This window comes from Rhamphochromis sp. 'chilingali' (assembly GCF_963969265.1).
Source record: "Rhamphochromis sp. 'chilingali' genome assembly, chromosome: 8".
NCBI classification, from domain to species: Eukaryota; Metazoa; Chordata; class Actinopteri; order Cichliformes; family Cichlidae; genus Rhamphochromis; species Rhamphochromis sp. 'chilingali'.
The window spans coordinates 19699687-19720200 of NC_137935.1; the positions used below are offsets into that span (position 1 = coordinate 19699687).

At 40.7% G+C, this 20514-nt stretch overlaps 1 protein-coding gene across 1 annotated transcript; it reads right to left on the minus strand.

Annotated features, from left to right (window-relative positions):
• Positions 1-856: 856 nt before the first annotated feature.
• On the minus strand, positions 857-18995 carry LOC308400479 (BICD family-like cargo adapter 1). Its single transcript, XM_080888210.1, has 10 exons — positions 18553-18995; positions 16802-17017; positions 11045-11164; positions 10110-10256; positions 9399-9581; positions 5644-5808; positions 4874-4951; positions 4548-4660; positions 4242-4362; positions 857-2888 (listed from the first exon to the last, which is right to left on the minus strand). Exons 1-10 carry the CDS (start codon positions 18799-18801, stop codon positions 2649-2651), a joined length of 1632 nt encoding a protein of 543 aa, XP_080744336.1. The 5' UTR covers positions 18802-18995; the 3' UTR covers positions 857-2648.
• Positions 18996-20514: the final 1519 nt, after the last annotated feature.

Consider the following 20514-nt stretch of genomic DNA (forward strand, 5'->3'; position numbering starts at 1 on the left):
GACAGTTTATAAAACCATAGTAAACCTTTCTGATATCTTTTCAGAGCCTGTATTGGTATTGGTTCGATATTAGTGTAATAAGATCGATACTTTGTTTCTGTCCTCTAAATTAAATAATTTTTTTTTTGGGGGGGGGCGAAAAAAATGAAAAAATATTGAAAATACATGAAAAGCTGAAAGGTGTGATTTGTTGTGTGAACCAATCATTGTGCTTAACACTGGAAGTCAAGTATTTCAAAATGTTGAGATTATAAGATGAAGTTGTGATTTATGGCTGGCAAAACCCCTGCAGCAGAAAGACGCTTCTACAAAAAAGAGAGGAAACGGGGGACAAGAGGAACCAATTAAACAGGCAAAATGCACAACAAAATATATAAAATCATTGCAAGTGAGGTTCAACACAGCAACAGACATGCAATATAAACACACAAACAGTCACAAGATGCAGAATGACTGCAAAAAGATGTAGACAGAACCGAATGAGATGCAACCTGAACAAAACTACAAACTGAGTCTTTGAGTCTATCTCATTTGTAGAAGTTGTCTTTGTGATTTAACTGACTCTCCCACTTTTTTCCTACTAAATTACTTGGATTTGTTTATGACGTCTTATCTCAGAGCTCATTTTACATATTTACGCACAAGTTAATTTCCATGAATTCCCACAGAGCTGCTATCCAAGCAAACCTAACATGAACCTAAATATCCAGTAGTAGTGTAAGTCTTCTACCCACTCTAATAAGACCATTATTACCATTAATCTTGAATGAAGTACGCAGTTGTTATTGCACATGTTTGGTTTTGCTTTATTCTTAGTTCAGGAACCTCAAACACTGATGATAATTTACCCATGTCTCGACATCTGGAAGTTTTCACATTTACAAAACTACATGGCTTTAATAAATCAACACTTCTGAGTAGCAGTGTTAAAGGCAGTGAACATATGCAACTCTGAACACAAATTATAAATATTAAAAAATCTGATAAAACCTCAGTTGACTGATTTAAGGTTGACTTGCAGTTATTTAACATGACTGAGTTAAGTGTAACTACATTTGCTTATTTTTTAGCACCTCAGCTGCAGTCTGTCCAGTGTGTCAGATCCTGTCAGCTATGACACATCTGCCTCCCACTAAAGCCTGAAATGTTTGCTGGCCATCAGCAGAGGGCAGCAGCAGACGTATTGTTAGAAGCCCATTTCAGATTATCAAACCGCTCAAAAAATTAAACACTTTCATGAGAATATTAATCAAGTCAGTTAAACTTCTGGGATATTAATTTGAGCAGTGAAGTAGCGTGGGGGTGGGTTGTTAATCAGTTTCAGTGGCTTTCGTGTTAACGAAATGACCAATATATGCACTAGAGAGGCAACAGTGAGACAACCACTAACACAGGAATGGTTTTACTGGCTAGGTTTGTTGTCTCTGGTAGCATGAAGCAATACCTGGTCCCTCACCTGCTAGTGAGCCCTGTGCTCACTGCCTGGCACTGTGGAGAACAATTAGCATTTGCAATAGAATACCAGAATTGGCAGGTCCATCACCAGTATCCTGTGCTTTTCACAGATGAGAGCAGGTTCACCTTGAGCACATGTGACAGACATGAAAATTGAAGAAACCATGACCGGTTTGGTGGTGGGTCAGTGATTATCTGGGGAGGCACATCCATGGAGGGACACACAGACCTCTATAGGCTAAGCAACAGCACCCTGATTGCCATTAGGTATCAGGATGAAATCCTTGGACATACTGTGAGCTGCTACATTTGACTTCAGCCCTCTGTAGGTTGATCGTTTTCATTTCTTTCAATGTAGCCTCCTTTAATTCCTGACAGATTACCCCATCTCCATATTTGTGTATTGTCTTCAATCTTGCAGCTTTTCCCCTATTAAAGCCAGAATATCTTCAGTAAATAACTTTTATCATGGAGAGTTTTGAAGACAAACAGTGGAGAAAAATGAGACCTGACTGAGTATCATTTAATGTTTTATGAAACTTTCTGTCAGTCCTTCCAGACTTGGTCAGTTTGTACAAAGCAGCTTCAATACTGAACAGTGCTAAACATAAAATAGAGTTTCTGCTGTCCACAGACCATATCAATGTCCAGACAACATGTTTGATTTTTAACTGAAACTATGAGAACAAAATTATAAAAATAACAGATTTCTTCATGTACAAGAAAACGTACAGCGTTTCTCAAACACATTTAGCAACATTGACAATAAAAAAAACAAACCCAAAAACAAACATAACTTCTTATATCCAACATGATAAGGACAAATTTAGTACAACGAAAAATGTAGTGTTTAATCACTTACTTCATGAGCATCCTTCTCTTTGATGTGTTAAATCTTAAATACTTTCCACTGAGCTGCTTATTCACCATTTTACAAAATAGGGTGCGATATTTACAGTTAAACCTTCAATTGTAATTCTGTAAAAATGTTGTCACAGTCTTCGTTTTGAGAAGCCTCAGCCTCTCAGTGAAATGTGTTTCAGTCTTTGTTTGCAGTGGCTCCTTCTGTCTTCATGGCTTTTTTTCTCCTTCACATGATGTACAAGAAGCCCCACTAGTGAGTTCCCTTTGACCTTTTCTCTTGGTGCATCTGCTCCACAGTAGTCCAGTAGTGTTCTAGCACTTAGTGTTCACTATTTGCTGTACTGCACCCCTTTGCCCCGCCTTAACCAGTCCCTCCACGGGGATTGGTTTTTGTCCTGATCGCAGTCTGAATTCCAGGAGGAGGCCGACGACTGGCGTGACCAAGATGAAGCCGTTCTGCTGGGTCTGCGAAAGAATGACATGCTGTTGTTGGAGGCGGGCTTCTTCTGAGGCTGCTCCAACTGCTGCTGGGACTTGAGCTGCTGGTTGATGAAGATCTGGATGTCATCCTGGGGAAAGGTGGGGAGGAAGAGGAATTGAGCAGCAAGACTTAGGAGCCGGGGCTCAGTCTGGTATCCCATGATTGGCAAAGATAACATGTTAGTACTAGAGTCGTAGTATTAAAGAAGCAAACTAGTTATCATTAAGTCCCACGAGAAAACCAACAAAGTACTGACTCTTTAAAAAACATGGAGCTGCCAGGCAGGAGGAAAAGAGGAAGACCTCAGAAGATTCATTGATGTGGTAAAGCAGCGGCCGATGCGCTGCAGGTTTTAGATATCACCCTGGGTCAACATACCTGAATCAAATGATTCGTTTATTACCAGGCCTCTGAAGAACTTCAAGACATGTTGAGGACATAATTTAGCCATTTAAATCAGCTGTGTTGAATCAAGGATACATCTAAAACCTGCAGGACACCGGCCCTTGAAGCCTGGAGTTTCCCCACCCCTGTGGTAAAGGATGAGATGCAGAGGGGTGGTGTGACAGAGGAGGAAGCTAGGGATAGGGTGAGACGGAGGCAGATGATCTGCTCCCTTTAGGAGTCGCAGCAGCAGCCGGAGGAGGAGGGAAAAGAAAAACTATATTGGTTTAAAGCTATTGATCACAGTCTTGAAATCAAACCATTGGGAGATGGATTGAGACAATGTGCTTCTAGGCATATTTGTTCATAACAGTAAAAAGAGGTTATAAAACACCTTCCTTGTCAGCGTTCAGATTCATTAAATCTATGAAGTTCTGAAGGCAAAACTGGTCCAATAAAGTGACTGGTCAGTGCCTATGACCGGTCACTTTTATTTACTCAAACGGTCTGACTTCCGTTTGAGTAAATAACCTTTTCTTTGCATGCCTTTTGTATTAAATAATCATTTATATTAATCTTACATTACTTTATTTTTTTATAATTTATATGTTTTTATCTTGTGGTTGCTCAGAAACACAGTATTTAAAGAAGTGAATCAGTGGTTTGCTCTAAATATTATCTGTATTATCTTCATCAGAGCATGAAGGCTCAGACACTGAGGCAGATGGCTCAGCTTGGCATTAAGTACTCAGCAGCAGAAGGGCTCAGAGACACATGCCGCTCTTATCCCTCCAAACTGTCAGGACATGGAGATTTATGATGGTGCCTGTCTCTGACTTTTTACTCTAGAATCTCAGACCGATACATCAATCTCAAACGCAGGCAGTGCCTCTGAAAATGTGGCCTTCCCATCAGCGATGCAGGTGATTAAACGTAATAAGAATGTGCTGAAGCAGAAGGCCCTGCAAACAGGCTACGAGATGATAGGACAGTGTGACAAAGTGATGCGAGAAAGATCATTAGACTGGAGGTCTACAGAGAAAAGTGAGTGGTTTACCTGCCAGGCCTCCAGCTCCTGTGATAGCTCCAGTTTGCGTTGGATGGCTTCCAGTAACTGGTTGTTGAGAGACATCATATCGTTTTTACTTCTCACCAGCTCTTCTTCCATTCGGTTTTTCCTGCAAAGAAGTCACACAAAGATCTTTAAAGTAAGGATTTTAACATCCATAACAAGTTAAAACTCAGGGCTGAGCCATGCTCGGGAACTAGGAATTAGTGTTTTTCAGTTTTAAAAATATAAAACATGTAATCTGGAAAGCTTGAACTTTCTCACTTGAATTGGATAAATAAACTCATTACTTACTTCGCAATAGCTTCATCTCGGTCTTTGATGGCCTGTTGGACAACTTCAGTTTGATCTTGAACGCTCTGCAGCTTCTGCATCAGTTCAGCATTTTCTTGCTGCAGCTGCACATTCTGCAGGAAGACGATAAGAGCTCTTTAGACCACAGTATAAAATACTACATAATGAATGTTTATCTGCTTGTCAAATGCAATTCTGAGGCACACAAATATCTCTGAATTTAGATACCGCATCAAGATCAGTAGGGTCAGCACTGGTGCAACCTTTTTGTCATACAACTGGTGCTGTCCCTCTTTGACGGACGGGTCTGTTCATCCCTCGGTTACCTGATCTCTCAGCTCCTGTGTCATGCTCAGATTCCCACTCTCGTCACCCGTCGTTTCGACAAAACCCTGATTCAGCTCCTGGGACAGAGGCATTAACAGAGAGATCAGGTGTAAGCGGTGTGTGCATCAAAAGGACTTTCTGTGGCGTTGGCCTACTTGTGGAGGTGCACTCGCGGAGGAAGGGGTGAGGCTGGCCCCTTTAGTTACACTGACAGACTCATGTTACTGCTCTGAATGTAAGATAAATGCCACAAGCCACAACTGGACTATTGTAAACGCTCGCGCAAAGCAATCTGTCCTGTGTGAACACCCTGTGGTGCCTCAAACAGCCACTAGGGGGTAGATAGGTTGGACTGCTATAGTATGTGAGCAGGCTGCTTTCTGGATCTATGATTTATGCTTTTCCTGCATCTGCGTCCAACCTCTAGCAAAGAAAAAACAAAGTAAGGAAATAACTCTGCTTTCAGTACAATTGTCTCTCATCGTACAACAGAAAGAGATGCACTGTTGGAGTGTTAAACGTCGCATCTCTCACCTGTAAGTTGTGTGTTTGAAAAGCAATAAATGCGCTCTGCCGTGTTGGTACAGCCCTGCGTTTCTTAGACGTCAGAACTTCAGATTGTTTTGTGTACATTTCTTTATGATTCGAGGACATGACAAAACCTACAGTGTACTATTCCCGTCCTTCTCATGTTTCAAACAACAAGGTCAGCCTTTTGTTCGCATTTCCTCTCCCTGCCCCATTTGCTGTTCGTGTGTGCGCAGCTCACCTGTGGCCTGGATGCCTGTGAAAGAGTTTGAGCCACGCCCTTCAGCCGATGCAACATGGCCTTCAGGTCTTCCTGCTGATCGGCGACTTCTGACTGCTCTGAGCCGTTCAGCTCCTGGGTCAGCGGGAGGAGTAACTGAAGGATGGACCCCATTTCTTGCGTTAACTATGAAAAAAAGAAAGAAACGTGTTGATATGTGCTTGCTGTGACTTTCAAAATAGTGTCAGCCGCATTAACACATGAACCAAAATATTAAACGTGCAACAAAAGTTACATAGCTTGGAGGATGCTGCTCGAATTCTGACCTACATTTAGGTCCATAAACTCTTTGCCTTACCACACCATCACAATGGATTTTAAATTAAGCAATCAAGATGTGATTGAAAAGCAGACTTTCAGTTAACTGAATTAACTGCTTAGGAATTACAGACTTTTTCATAAAATCCTTTGCAGGGAAGTCTGGCTGCAAAGGATTTTAATCAGTCGCCTGGAGATCAGGCGACTGACTTGGCCATTGAAGTATATCCCATTTCTTTTCCTTGAGAAACTCTTGGTTGCTTCTACAGTATGCTTTACATTTCACATTCACCCTACTGCTTTGGACCTAACAGCATATTAAAAGGAATTTCTGTGTGTTATACAAGTTATTTCTTCTTCTCTGTTCCTGCGAGCATTCCCCATCTTCTTCTCACATGTCTTGAATGACATCATGTATTTATACGACTGGAGGAGTCAGCATTACCTCATGGGCATATTTAACTTACCTGAGTCATGTGTATCACGTGACAGTGCTTATCTGATCATAACAAAAATAACTAAACAGGAACAGTTTCAGGTGATAAACAGTCACAGTTGTTTGCATAAGTTTTAACACCCCTGACTCTGAGAAAGTTCTATATTTAAGAGACAATAAAATCAGGCTGAGTAAAAAAATGCTTAAAAATTGAACAGTAATTGTGGCTGCCACAAAAATAATGAGCTTTATGTTTTAGTGAGGTATTGCCATCATATACCCCACATGTGACAACAATGTGGAAAGTCTCCGACAATGTGGTAATGACAAACAGGAAATGTGACTCACGAGTGCAGCAACACATTACTTTTTCCTGCTGCAACACAACAATAACAGCAGACACACGGACGGTGAGAAGACGTTTTCTGCTCTCTCCCAGACACAACTCCAACACGTGACTTCTGCACAAGTCCTCATCCAGGACTTCACTCTGTACAATCAGGAGCTTCACGCCTTGGTGACAGTGTGACAGCAAACACGCTGTCACACTGTCACCAAGAACTCGCACAACATGTTCCTGCATGGCGTCCCTCTCTGTAGAGAGAGCTACCGTGCTTTTGCTACAACATTTTCAAACGCTTTCCAAAATTCAGAGTATAAATGATGTATCTCTGGTGCTATAAATGTGCGATCTCATTCTCAAGAAAGACAACTTGATCATTTCATTTCCAGTCATCACAGGAACACAGTTTCCCCTCAAAACGCACATGACCTGTGAATCATTGCAGGCCCACTGCAGCAAAAGCCAACCACAGTATGGAGATAGTGTGCAGCTGTTCCTACACAGAGCTGTTTGCATGTTTTTCCAATTTTGTCTTGCAGTGACTCGACAGCATTCACATTAGTGCTATAAGAGGAATTTTACTTTTTTTCCTAGTACTTTTTTGTGTGTGTGTGCTTTACAGTACGTATAATTTTAGATCATAACACTGATACAGGATAACACATCACAATGTTGCAAAAAATCTACGTTGAAGAAAAGTCATGCTTATTGCACCTAGAGATACTAAAATACCAACAATACAAATACAGAAAAATAAATGATAAATTATTCTTACTGCTTCGGGGGCACAAATTCGTAAACTTGAGAACAGTTTGGGACTGCAGTTTCTACCAATCATCATTCAAACAGGAGAAATTTAAGACGTTAACTCTTCAAAGCTGTGGACTGACAGATAATCGGTGCTCAAATAAGTATTAAAGGAGCAGGATTGTTTATGTGAGGCTAACACAGACAGTAAAATTGTCTCTCTCTTAGTTTTAAGATCACCTGCACTTGATTACAATGATGTTGTGCATCTACATGCGCCCCCCTGCATTCCTTTCTCCCTCATCACTCTGTCTTCTAAGTGGAGTGATGTTTATGTATAAGGTCACGAGTAGAGCAGGGCGATATGGCCAAAAATATTTATCACGATATATATTTGAAAATTTGCGATAACGATATAACCGACGATATAATTGATGCGAGACAAAATACAACTCCACAACATTACTAGCGCAAAAAGACAACCTTCCATTTATTTTCACTTAAACAAGAAGCTGGTTTTTATGTACATTAAAGCTTTATAAAAATGTAACAGTGCAAATGCAAATTGCTTGCTGAAAGTTTAACCAAAAGGCATTTCCAGTAGAAATGGGCTGACATATCCTGAGCATAACCATGTATAATATCCACTGAAGTTAAAAAGAGGTGCTTTGCAACATTAAACTGCAGTGTGCAGTACGTATTTTTCGCACCATAAGGTGCACGGGATTATAAGGCACATTAAGCGAAACAAAGCAGTCAGATAAATCAAACTTTATTAAACTCATTCTTCTTGCTTCCTCCACTTCTGTACCATTGATTCATTAATGTTGAATTCTCTGGCAGCTGCTCTATTCCCATGTTGTTGCAGTATATTAATGACTAACCTCGTATTGTGGATGGATTATCTCAGTTGTTCTCCTGACTGAAGTTTGGTCCGTTTACAGCATCCTGCCATGCGATTGCATTTGTCTCTAACCATGAAGAACCTTCACGTTAACTTTTATAAGTGGAAAAGTGTTAGTGTTCGTCCTCCAGCTTCACTGTTTATGTTATGCTAACATAGCTGTGTCACTAGCGATCACGTAGCACATCATTATATACCAGCTAGCCCAACTTCAGTAACCCTACAAACGTCACTGCTGTTTAGTTTCCTGTCTTCATTTATGTTGGAAGTGATAGCAGAGCTGTACGTTTGATTTTTTTCAGAAATCTCTCCGTCAGAACATGCTATGTTATGCTTAGGTAACTAGCGAAACTAGCGAGCTAACTTCCGCTAGCTTCCTGCTAACTTCTAACTCCGTTAAATGTAATAACTTTTGTTTTCATGGATGCCTGGAAGTTAAACTTTATAGTTACACCTGGTAAAGCAGCAATGCTGATCGTTTTATTAAAGATGAAAGAATTTAGACAGTTTTTAACTCTAAGTGATGCTGCAGTGTTGTTTGACCTGAAGCATACGGAGTTTAGGACCCAGATTACTCCCAGATTTAAGAGCATCTTAGTCCGACAAATACGACAATAACGACGGCCGCTTGCATGTTCTGCAAAAAAATGTGCTTTGTTGTGTATCTGACGGACAAACACCAAACCAGTTCCACATCACTGAAGTTGCACCATTTTTACAAACCAATTCTGGTTCATCTGTTTCACTCAACAATCGGCCATGTGCGTATGAAAACAAAGGCACTGCGCATGCGCGTTTTACTCCCATTCTATCGTTGCCTAACATTATACCGGTATTACCGTGAACGGTATAATATGGCCCAGCCCTAGTCACGAGACATCTTACCATTAGCTTTACTCTTATTCACAGTGAACTTTATATTTTTAAATTAAATTGAAATGAAATACTTCAATCAGCCACATGAGGCATGTTTTGGATGTTTTTTTTATAAAACAATATGCTTTGACTGTATTAATCAGTAAACCTACCTCTTCTTTGCTGACTCCGAGGCCTGTTATCTCCAGGCTACTTTCCAGCTCAGACAGCAGGGAAGTGTCGCCGTAGCTCCTGGCTTCCTGCAGGGACACCTCCTCCTGAAGCTCCTCCACCTGGGCCTGCAGCTGCTGTGAATGACCCCGTGCAGCCTCCACCTCTTGCCGCGCCTCGGCAAGCTGAAAAGCACAGAGAGCGAGAGGCACATGCACACATGAACGAAAACAGAAATGTGACAAGGATAACACGTCCGACAGATGAAGAAGCTACGATAAAAATCACATTATGAATCCTGCTAGATTACACAGATCCCTGCTTTTAGCCTAAGAGTCAAATGAGCTCTGGAAGGAGCTGTAATAGGAGACTCGTGTAAGCAGACTGTACCAACAAGAGAAAGAAATCCTGACATGCCAGATTCCAGCCTAAAGCCAAACATGAAACTAAACGAACACGAGTGGAATCCAGAGTTGTGGGTGAGAGATACAGTGACGGGAGTGAGGTGATTGTTTAGCGGTACTTTCCGCAATCCCACCGAAACCCAGGCTGGCAGAGAGGGAGCAGAAAATCTTTGTCATTGTGGTTCTTTTAGTCACGCACTAACCACTTGATGCGGTTTTGCTGCCACAATGAGCTCTAATCAGATTGCTTATGTACTATGGAGCTCGAATGACAGTCTTGCCTGTGCTGTACTGTATTCATGTTTGTACCTGCTGGCTGTGCTGCTCGTTGAGTTGGTCGTGCAGAGCCAAGCGTGCGTCCAAAGAGGCCAAACTCGCCCTCAGTTCTTCGTTTTCTTGACAAACGCTCTCCAATCGTTGCTCCAGCACCTGTTCCTTCTGTGAGAGACGCAACACCTGGAAAAACAAGCAGAAATACAGATAACAAAGTTATTTCTTCCCCTCAGGGAGGAAAATTCTCACTAACTCACACCACTCCCTTGCATCGCAACAAAACAATCCACTAACAGGAGGAATGAAGCTGATATTTGAACCTTCCTACTTTTACTTGGAAGGCTATCCGTTTTCTCATTTTCGGAAATGAACAATTTATCGAGAAAAGGATGATTTACCGAGAATCTGTCTGACTGTATTTATCCTATTCAGGAGTACATCCAAAAAAGAAGGTGAACTTGCTCGTCACAATTTCAAAAGTCATTTCAAAACAGATATTCCTTTTTAAAAACCTTTAATCAAACCATTATTACAAAATAAAGTGTTGTTTTAGTACTTTTTTTTCCCAGTTTCTGCTGCTGGTTGTCCAGGACTTTCATTATTCTTCTGTTTTATGTAACCACCACATCCATTGCATGAAATAAAACGCATTATGTATTAGAAAAGATCACTTTTTAGACAGACTGTTTATTTGCCATTTTACTTTGCTTAAAACATTACTTAGAAGACGTTATTTTAAGAACCATGTAGGTCTAAACATGACCAGCAGGTATGGGCCAGACATGAAGAGATAGAAGTTCATTTATGACTCGCTTCACTGATGCCAAGTAATTATTAGAAAGGCATTTGAGAAAAAAATTGATACAAAAATATGATATGCTACAAGAAGAAGACCATATTTTAGCATAAATATGAAGCTACACCTCTGTAAAGTCACAGTAACGGCCGCACGTGTGCATTAGAGTACTTGCCTGCTCTCTCATGGCACTCATCAGCTCCTCGTCCTGCTGCCTGTTGTGACTTCCTTTTTGTTGCAGCTCCTGTTTCAGAGCCTGCAGCTCAGTGGACATGGCTCTCTCCACCTCCATCGCCTACACGTGCACAGAAGAAAGAGAACACGAACGCAGGAGAGTCACAAAGGGAGCAAATGAAATGAGAAATATGGAGAGGGTTAAAAAGATCTCAGCCAGAGACTGGCGTCACACACGCGTATCAGTTAAAGTGAAAATCCAAAATGAAGCCTGCCTGTAGCCTGAGCTTTAAGAAAATAAAAGTCTTGGCTAAAGCTGAGATGAGAAGAAGCTGGGGATTAGTTGACTAAATTTAAATGTGGTTGGTTATTGGTTTTCCTGATAGCCTGCAGTGCTTCCAAAACCTGGGGCAAAAACAGGACAGATGTAAAAGCTAACAGCATGAGTGATTCATTCATTTTCCCCCATTTTCAACTTTAACCATAAAACACTGAATATTGGAAAACTTGAAAGCTGATTCAAACACAAAAGATTGGGCAACATTAAAAATTTGGGAAGCTGCTGTGCCTACAGGCCCTGTGAAAGGCCCCCCCTTCTGCCCTCCCTTGTCCTGGACTGGGACCCTCATTTCCCCTTACTCAGCAGTTCGGCGGGGCCCTGTCAGGTCCAATCAATGCCACATAATACAAAATGAAAGGCCGGCCTCTACGGCAGATGGAGCAGAGGGCATCTTGATCTTGGTGGTGACATAATCATGCCACATTAAACAACAATGGTGAACTCGGACATCACCAGAGTAAAAGCTGGAGGGAAGAGCTTGAAAGTATGGAGGATGTGAGGCAGGTTTGTGGGACATAAGTAGAGGGAAGCGTGTGTCTGTGTGAGTGAATAAAGGATAAAAACAAAAAGCAAGCAGACACAGTGAGAAGAGAAGAAGTCTGGGTTTAAAAATGAACATTTCAGTATGGGCCTCTTTCTACAATAGAGGCACCGACTCACTGAGAGCCACCAAAACGAGGAGGGGACGGAGGACACTCCACCCCCCCCCACCCCCTCCACGCCTTCATGAGTCCACACACTGAAGTATCCAACAGCTGGCTTCCACAGCTATAACTAAGCCCCTTGGGGGCACAGAGAAAAGATGGCTTTCCCCTGGGATAAAGGAACGTTGGTGCAACATCAAAGAACAAAATGAAAGATTTATATCTCTCTGTAATGTATATTGTGTTTTCCTTTTTTGTCTGTGAGCTTGGTGATGCTGACCGAGGTTACGGGGGCTTGTCTTAAACAATGTACACAGTGAGGGATTTGTCACAGCTGCCCAATAAAATGCTACCGGTGTGAGTGATATGTGACCCTGAGTAGGAAGCAGGAAGTGAAAAAGGTAATGTGATCTGCATCGGTTAACCTGACAGAAAACAAGATATCAACAGAGTGACCAAAAAAGTAGAAACACCTGTCTGCAATGGTCTTAACTCTTTTTGTATACAAGTTATTCAATATTCTGTATGTATGCACACACAGTACGTTTGAGTTATATCCAAAAGGTTATATTATATTGAAACTTAAGTGAAACCAAACAATAAAAACTAAAAGTGAAATGAACAGAAACCCCCTTATTAAATAATAATATGTTAAAAAGTATTTTAAAAAGTGTATATCCATAACAACTATATAAATACACAAACACTTATTGCTGGCATCAGTAAGTCATCCTATTTGCCTTGGGCTATTACCAGTCATGAGGCAAATAAATCCCACAACCAGTACAATCTGGTTGTGTACAATCTGTCTATTATTGGCCAGTGTCAGCTCATAATACCCCCAGCAGTAAGTCAGGTCTACCTGAAATAAGCTCATAGCAAAGTCCTAAACTTACCGAGTTTTGTTGTTTGTTTTTTAAAAACAATTGAAACGAATGAAACGCATGAAAACATGCAGGAAACTATCAGCATTTCCAGCTCATCATCCAGTAATCATACTCCCATTCCAGTCTGGTATTTCTTATCCAGTAGATGTGTTTATATTCAGTTTTCTAATGCACTAAAAATGTTGCACAAGACTTCAGCCAAAATCAGCAAAATACTAAAATGTTTTTACTTTCACTATATGCAATTATCTCATTTCCTTACAGTCATACTTAATGTTTTTCTTCAGACGGTAAACTGTGGTTTTCCTTGTATGAGACTGCCAGGAAACTCCAGTGACAAATTAACAAACGAACATAGAGAGTGATTCATGTTTGACCAAAGTCTTTTCAGCCTGGTTTACAGTTGCAGCGATGGTTTGTAAGAAAACACCCTGACATCAGTCACCTCTCCCTGAGATTTTCAACACTTTGCTTCTGCTCCGGAGCTCCTGTTTTAACAGTCTGCACTGTGTGACAATTTGGCACGCATCAGTATTGTTTTTAATGCAGCTGCTTCCTCATGTGCACCAGGGCAGAAGTTCACAGCAAATCTTTTCATGTTGTTGGAAAATTCTTTTTCTCTCTGGTTTCAGTTTATATCCTCCTCCAGATTCCTGTCATGGTCTACTTACGGTTTCATAATTAGCAGATTATGTTTTCATCTGTGAGAAACTTTCGCTTCATCTTACCATTTATCTGTTATGGTTAGTGAAGCACCTAAACTGGTTATCCAGGTATTAGCTTTTAGTCCATAACTCGCTTTTTGATGGCTGCTAGCCATACAGCTAATGATTTTAACTATTTATATACATTTTAAGGTTTTATCTAACATTTTGGAAAATCGTTTTTTCATCACATTTTCATTTTCTGAGAGCTGATAACTCCATTTGCAACTGTTTATCTATATTTTAACGTTTTAGCTGGTTTTAACGGAAGGTTTTTAGCTTGTACTTTCAGCTAGAATTTTATTAATGAATGCATCTGTCTTTTAAACATAATTTAATTTTTAACTGTTTATAAGGAGTTTTAGCTAAGAGTTTATATTTTTTTATCTATATTTTTCAATGACTACCAGCAACATGGCTAACAATTTTAATTCTTTATACTTTAAGCTAATAATTAATTTTAAAAAAAAAACAAAAACTACATTCCTGACTAATCAGTTAACTGTTTATCCACACTTTTAGTTACCCACTTCAAATGCTTACCCATGCTTTTGATAACAATTTTATTTATCTATACTTTGAGAAATGCTAGCCACATGGCAAACAATTTTTAACTTCGACATTTTTTCATTTTTAGCTAACAATTTAATTCATTTCAGGGGCTTTTTAGCTTATAGTTCCATACAAAAATTATACATATACATTTCTTTCTCTACACTCCTAAGTTACCATTTTAAATGTTTATCTACAATTAGAACAAACCATTTTAATTGTATAAATATGCTTTTGATTAACAACTTAATTAATTTACCTTAACTTTCAGCTAAGTTGGCCACTGGTTGACCACCAGTCATTAGGGAAAAATGAGTATTCCCCAATCAGTTGCAAGTGGTTGCTAGAAGTTAATGGCTGTCAACTGCCCCAGGTCACACAGGTCTCCTGACCAATTAGTGAACCTCTGGCAAGCACCTGTCACTAGACAAACATGTTTTCCCCAGTTGGTTGGCAAAAAGCCTCCTTGTGATTACTTTGATTGTTAGCATATTGCTGTGGAAATTTGGATAGAAGTGACGGACTTGTCTACAAACAGTTGCCAGCTATGTCAGTTACACTGACACTGAAAAGCGCTTTTTGTAACATGTTGGCTGCAGTACCGCAACTTCTACTTTGAATGTGAATCTCCTCCATTTCTGGTTTACATCACACTTTTTCAGGTTATACAAACACTTGGCTAGTTAACAAGTACTTGGAGACCAGCATAAAAACAAAAAATAAAAACGACAGGCACTTGCGTTAATCTGCTAGCAAACAAAGCCCTTACTGAGAGGTTCTGGTGCAACACTTGCTTTGCAACAGTTTTACCCAGTGAGAACCGAGAATCTCCAAGAACCACTTTCAACCAGTCAGGGAATACATATTTTCCCTAGTGGTGGTTGTAAACCCCCCCCAAAATTTCTTATGACTTTATAACATTTACTATCTATTTCTACTCAATGTTAATGGTTAACTTCTCTTCTCAAACCAGCTCAGGTCCATTCGGCTTTTAAATTAAAATGTAATTTCTGTTTTTTGAAGATTAGTTCAGCTTTGATTTATTGATTAATTTAATGCAATTCTGTCTATTACACATTAAGTATATAAACTGAAAACAGCAGCTACAATTGATTAGCTCATTGACATATTCAAGTTTCCTAAGTATCCTTGAGTTTTGTTGTTTGTTTGTTTTTTAAGTTAAAAGAAGAAACCTACTGTATAGCTTACTGAAGCCTGAACATGACACCATGAATAAACCGAGCTCTTCCAGTCAAAACCGTGAGAAACAAAAACTCAATGAATTACAGCACGACTCACCCCACCACACAGCTGTCCGACAGAAGCAGCAGTATCTTTCACCACATCAGGCAAAGACTTGTCAGACATGGAGCGTCTTAAGATTCAGTCTCTTCTCTCAGCTTCACAACTACACAGACCAGAGTTACATTTGGCTAACACTGGGCAGCCCAATAAAGTATTTCCTCCACCTCCCTCTCCCCTAAAACAGCTCAAACAGAGAGATACAAGCTTTTATCTAAATTGGCATTTTCCTGAACTTCTAGGGAGTCTGATTTCCACACACCAAGTCCTTCAGTATAGCCACAGAGGGGGAAGGAAGCTCACAGTTCCTTATTTCGTGGACCTTGACTCCTTACAAGCTCGTGTCTGCTGTTCATTCTGCGTGAGCAGAGGTTTGTCGTGTGGAACGCAGCACGTCACAACAGCAACGCTGAGAAAAACAATCCTCACTTTCTCAGCCTGGAAAAATACTCAAGTTTGCTCCAGCTGTGTGATCCAGTCAGCTCCACTGATAAGAAGCTGTCACCAGCCTGCTTTGTGTACAGTGTACTGCATTTCTGATCAGATACTTATGATCATAAATAATTTACTTCAACACTCATGAACTCCTGAAGACGTGAGTCAGCGGCATGTTGTCAGCGTCCTTATGATGTCAAGCTAGTTAAAGGTTAACTTTGTGTTACTGAATAAACCAACGTAACAGATTATAATGTTCTGATAAAAGCTTCTATAATATGTCTAATAGATTATCTAGGACATTTTTCTATTACATTTCACAGGTACAATGACATAAAAAAGTGGCTAAAATAATTATACGGCAATGAGTTTAATTCATTTGCCTGAACTAGAATTTGAATAAAGCTTCTTCCAGGTATTTTCCAAGCTTCCCTCCCTCTCTCTTGGATTTAAAATTAAGTCATGCTTGAAGTTTCCCTCCCCCTCTTGTTTACATGTCGTTTCCCTCCTGCTCTGCACTTGACATTGCTGATTTGCCTGAGGGAAACTGCTCAGGTTTTGATATGCAGCTCCCAGCTGACTCTAGCTCTATCGCTCTCTTTCTCATTTATCAAAACACTTATTTGTAGTAGAAGTATTTTAGCTGTGACCTTGCTATGAGCCTTCAAATATCCTCAGAGTGTGGCATTGCTTTAGATCAAATACAGTCAGGCTGATACCGGAGTAGTTCACACGGGAACACCGAGTTTCAGTGGGTGGATTGAGTAACTTTCTAGTTTTACTCAGACGGCCTGAAGCTTTGAATCTACTGCCGGTGTTTGTTTCACTGAGGCTCGGTTACTTTTTGAGCAAAGATGAAAAACATGAATCTACCCATCCAAGTGTGGGACTCACAGCTTTGAGCTCCTCCTGGAGCCGCTGAGTGTTCTCGTTGTGCTCCAGCTGAGTTCGACTCTTGTCCCTCTCAGCCTCGCTGAGCGCCCGGGTAAGCTGCTCCACCTGGGCGCTCAGCTCCCTCGCATCCCGCTCCAGGTCTCCCATCTGGCTCTCCCACTGGGACTGGTGGCGCTCCAGCTTCAGTCGCACCTCATGTTTTCCCTGCTCCAGCTCCTATCGGAGGTGGAAAAGATAAATGCCTTAACAGGTGATCTTTAGGGTGGGTGTAGCAAAACAAAGATTTTAAAATATAAAGCAGTAAATACAGTTCAGTTGTCTAGCTACGACTGCAGCAAATGAAGCTGTTTGGCATCGTGAGAGTGTTGTTGGAAGGCATTTGAGTGAGCACAAGCACCTGTCAACCTCATTTAGTGCTCTGACGGATAACAGGAAATGTCCAACAGCTGTAATTTGAATCCGTAACAATAGGGTAGCTGATATCATTAAAGCTAGAAGAGGAAAACATCCACTCTGCTTTCATCCATTCCTTTGGAGCTTAAAAGATCAGTCAGTTTGTCAGTCAACAGAAAAGTCATCCAAGCATTAACTTGCCATGACACCTGATTGATCCAGCACTATTTTAGCTCAATGGGTTGTGCAGGTGACCCATAAGGTGTAAGGTAAATAAAGAGGACTGGGTCTGAATCTTCCCCTGTTCTCTGTCTTTCAAACTTTCCTGCCTTCTCTCAACTTTCTTAAGACAATAAGGGCTAAAAATCCCCCCACTCAAGAAAATGACTGTTCCAGACATTTACCACACCTCTCTGGCAAATTCAATCAGAAAAGTTCACGCAGCACGTTTACATCAATTTAGACACTAGCGCACCATTGTCTTGTCCTTGGTGTGATTTAAGTGACTGCCATACCTGACTTGATGCGAGCATCTGATAGAGACATCAGCATCACCCGGGGAAAGCAATGAGGTCATTATTTTCATATCACAGCCTCTCAACATGATTTGGTGCTGGTGTAGTCGACTGAGACAAACACATGGATGCCACCGGTTCGCTTTTATTACTACACTTTCTGTCTGACTGCTGAGATCTCGTGAGGAGTTGAAGTGTCTCACAAGTATGCAGCAAGACTACCTAGAAGGAATTTCAGTACTGACAGGTCTGCTAAGATAGAAATAGTTTTACAGTCGCTGGGAGAACACAAAAGATCGCTTCAGAGAGAGTTAGTAAAGTTTAGCAACGCACTAGCATTTCTGCCTGCTTACATTATAGTTTCTTTATACAGTTACAGCTTATTTAACGTTGAATATATTGCATTCATTATTTTGTAAACCAACCAGTTTAGTAGGAACACCTTAGCAGTGCCTTTTTTATGCTGCTTTTTCCATTTACAATTGTAAATGTCTTTTCATGGGATGGCCAAAATATTGAGAACACGTTAATAGTGCGGTCGGAGGTCCCAATAAATGACTCAGGTGACTCAATGTCATTAATGTTGAATATTTAAGTTGGTCACCTTAACTTAAATAAATAGAGCTAGAAAGATTTTTACGCGTTTTCGTGCGTAAAGCTGGGAGAGAAACAACAGCATACAATCTTTGGACATCGGGAAAACTTCTTACCCGCCCACTTCAAACAGCAACAACCATGACGTAATTCTAAACACTTCAACCCGAACATTTCACAGAATGTTTTAGATTATTACAAAACCTACTAGATTATTAGTTCACCTGTAGGGAATCGGATTCTCCTTACCTCCAGCTTCTCTGCGTATTGCTCATGAAGTTTTTCGCTCTTCTCCTTAAGCTGGCGGTTTTCTAGGAGCAATGCGTTTCCCAGCTGGGCTGCCAAAATAACCTCTTCCTCCTTTTGTTTTAAAGCAGCCAGAAGTTCACTGGGGTCCTGATAATCTGTCATTTCCTCCGCTCCATAGTGGAAAAAGAAATCCTCCTCTAGGTCCATTATTTCCTTGGACTTGAAGCTCCAATCATCGAGTCGATCCATAGCTAATCCAATAACACCTTATTATAGCTTCTTATATAAAGAAAACACGCGGGAACGGTGCCATAAACGCGCATCTGTGGATGCCCACTCATGACACCTGCGTGTAGCTGCTGAGTCGAGCAGAGTGTAAATGTAAGTGAAGTCGAACCGAAGGTTGGAGCTGTCTGGTGAAAGCAGGCTGCTCCCTCCCTCTGTCACCCGCAGATGGCGGTTTGTCTCCGTGGGGTGTTGGTTTCAGTCACCTGAGCAACTGTCACCACCCAGCTCGGCAACCACATCGATACCTGCCCTGCCGCAGGGCTCAGAGTGTGGAAAATGGAAAATGGAAAGACACACAAGCACCTGCATGGTGCTGTGAAACAGTGGGAACTGTTTTTCTTGATGTTTTACCGGACTGCAGCATATTGTTTATTATAATCATTCACTGTGGAGGACATTAGTCAAACAACAGATGACGTCCCATTGCAGCATCACGAAATGCACACATGTGATACCAGTAAACTTCAAAAACCAGTGTTTCTGCTTTTTTTAAAAATATGTTTTCATACTTTGATAAAAGTATTTATTATTCTTAATTTGATGTAATTTGATGGTACTTACAGGCCGTTTTAAATGTAATTTATTTGTTATGGTTTCATTTCATTCAATTTGGGTTTTTTATTATTATCAGTTTATCACTTTTGAAGCACTTTGAACTGGAATAAAGCGTTAAATTGTAAATAGACTGGTTCTTATATCCTGTTTTTCTATTTTATTCAAAGCTACATGTATCTCTCTCTCTCTCTCTCTCGCTCTGTCTCATTTATCCATTTACACAAGTCACACCTTTTTCTCTACATGCTGAATATGTTTATTAAGCTTTTTCTTTTCTTTTTGGGGGGGGGGGGGGGGGGGGGGGGGGAATGAGCTTCTACATGCTCCTGTTTGGGTGTAGTATGCATACAGCTTGTAAAATGTAAGATTATACATCTGCATGTTTACTTTGCACTTGTTCACATGAACAGGACTGCATTGTTTTTCCATGCATCCACGTTAAGTACACATATTTACACATGGAGATTTTTTTTTATTACTACCAATTTCTTTTAGTTTAATCTTCTCAGTTATTTATAATTTGTTAGTGTAAAGTTTTGGAAATGGGTTATATCTTCATTTTTTTAAGTATGCAAGTCAGTATTTCGTGAAATCAGGTGGAACTCTGTTTTTAATCAGGCAGCAAGTGGTTAACAAGTTAGCCTTATAAACAAAGGGAGTTTCTGCCTGCATTGTGTAGACGCTTTCCAGGGGTCAAGGGTCAGCCTTCACAAGGTTTCATGGAGCACGGGGCAGTGTCAGGGGAATAAAAGACAAAGCATCCTGACGCATGGCAAGGCTTTTGTAGTCAGGGAAGCCGCAGCTTCTGTACATATGGCGGCAAAAGCAGACACACTGTACATCAGGGCCCAACACGCCTCGCTGCCATTGTTTCCATTGTTCCTGTTAGTTTGGGGGCAGCTGATGTGGCGTAAGTGTGACGAGGAGGCTCACATGCCTCCTGCAGTGAAGTCCAACGAGGGACACGTGTGCTGAACAGCACACTCAGACCTTGAAGTACTTGTGTTTAAGAGTGTGTGCACAGAGTCAGACATGAGAAGAGGAAACATGTTTGCATTTGTTCAATGAAAGCCAAACTTGCTTATAAAATCTATTACTGAAAAGATGACTCAGGCCACA

Bases quoted from the DNA above. Each gene is read 5' to 3' on its own strand.
- LOC308400479 (XM_080888210.1), bottom strand. From the start codon at position 18,801: ATGGATCGACTCGATGATTGGAGCTTCAAGTCCAAGGAAATAATGGAC. The intron at 4,661-4,873 runs GTAACCGAGGGA...GTCTTCCTGCAG, and splicing joins CACAGGAGCTGAGAGATCAG to AATGTGCAGCTGCAGCAAGA. The intron at 4,363-4,547 runs GTAAGTAATGAG...ACTTCTTTGCAG, and splicing joins CGAGATGAAGCTATTGCGAA to GAAAAACCGAATGGAAGAAG.